This window comes from Austrofundulus limnaeus, unplaced genomic scaffold (genome assembly GCF_001266775.1).
Source record: "Austrofundulus limnaeus strain Quisiro unplaced genomic scaffold, Austrofundulus_limnaeus-1.0 Scaffold6705, whole genome shotgun sequence".
NCBI classification, from domain to species: domain Eukaryota; kingdom Metazoa; phylum Chordata; class Actinopteri; order Cyprinodontiformes; family Rivulidae; genus Austrofundulus; species Austrofundulus limnaeus.
In genome coordinates, this window is record NW_013959107.1 from 1 (window position 1) to 992 (window position 992).

General features: G+C 54.9%; 1 protein-coding gene across 1 annotated transcript; it reads left to right on the top strand.

Annotated features, from left to right (window-relative positions):
• Positions 1 to 60: 60 nt before the first annotated feature.
• Positions 61 to 882, top strand: LOC106512425 (protein TsetseEP-like; the record flags this gene model as incomplete). Its single annotated transcript, XM_014001046.1, has 1 exon — positions 61 to 882. A coding segment is annotated over exon 1 (511 nt), but the record flags the coding sequence as incomplete, so codon positions are not given.
• Positions 883 to 992: the final 110 nt, after the last annotated feature.

Below are 992 nucleotides of genomic sequence, written 5' to 3' on the forward strand. Positions count from 1 at the left end.
TAATAAAATAAATAAATAAATAAATAAATAAAAAATAAAAAAAGTGGGAACCTCTTCAGAGCATCGTTTGGAGAACCCGATGACTTCAAATGACAGATACTCTCCTGAAGAAAAGACAGTCACAGGTTCAAACCTGCTAAAGACTGCACAGGCAGGAACACAGGCAGGAGGTGAAATCAAAACATCTGGGCAGGATTTCCTTTTGATGTGTTTTTATTGTAACTTTGCACAGGCTTTAACACAAAGTTATAAAAGGGAAAATGAAGCAACTCTGTGTTTGTGTGTGATGCTTCTCTTCTGGATTTGCTACAGTACTCAAACATGTTTGGATCGACGGGCCTCCCTCCTCCTCTGTGAGGAGCCGAGGCCTGATGTCCAAGGTGCAGCCGGAGCCCCAGCCGGAGCCCCAGATCGACGGAACTCCCTCCTCCTCTGTGAGGAGCCGAGGCCTGATGTCCAAGGTGCAGCCGGAGCCCCAGCCGGAGCCCCAGATAGACGGAACTCCCTACTCCTCTGTGAGGAGCCGAGGCCTGATGTCCAAGGTGCAGCCGGAGCCCCAGCCGGAGCCCCAGATCGACGGAACTCCCTACTCCTCTGTGAGGAGCCGAGGCCTGATGTCCAAGGTGCAGCCGGAGCCCCAGATCGACGGTCCTCCCTCCTCCTCTGTGAGGAACCGAGGCCTGATGTCCGAGGTGCAGCCAGAGCCCCAGATCGACGGGCCTCCCTCCTCCTCTGTGAGGAGCCGAGGCCTGATGTCCGAGGTGCAGCCGGAACCCCAGCCGGAGCCCCAGCCGGAGCCCCAGCCGGAGCCCCAGCCGGAGCCCCAGCCGGAGCCCCAGTCGGAGCGTCGTCCTCCTCCTCCCACGGGAAAGGTCGCTCAAAGTACCTCCGGAACTTCACGCTGCTGTCTGTAGGAGGAGAACGGTGTCGATTAGGCCTGTTTGATCAGCTGCAGATGATGGAACACCTAAAAATACTATATATATATATAT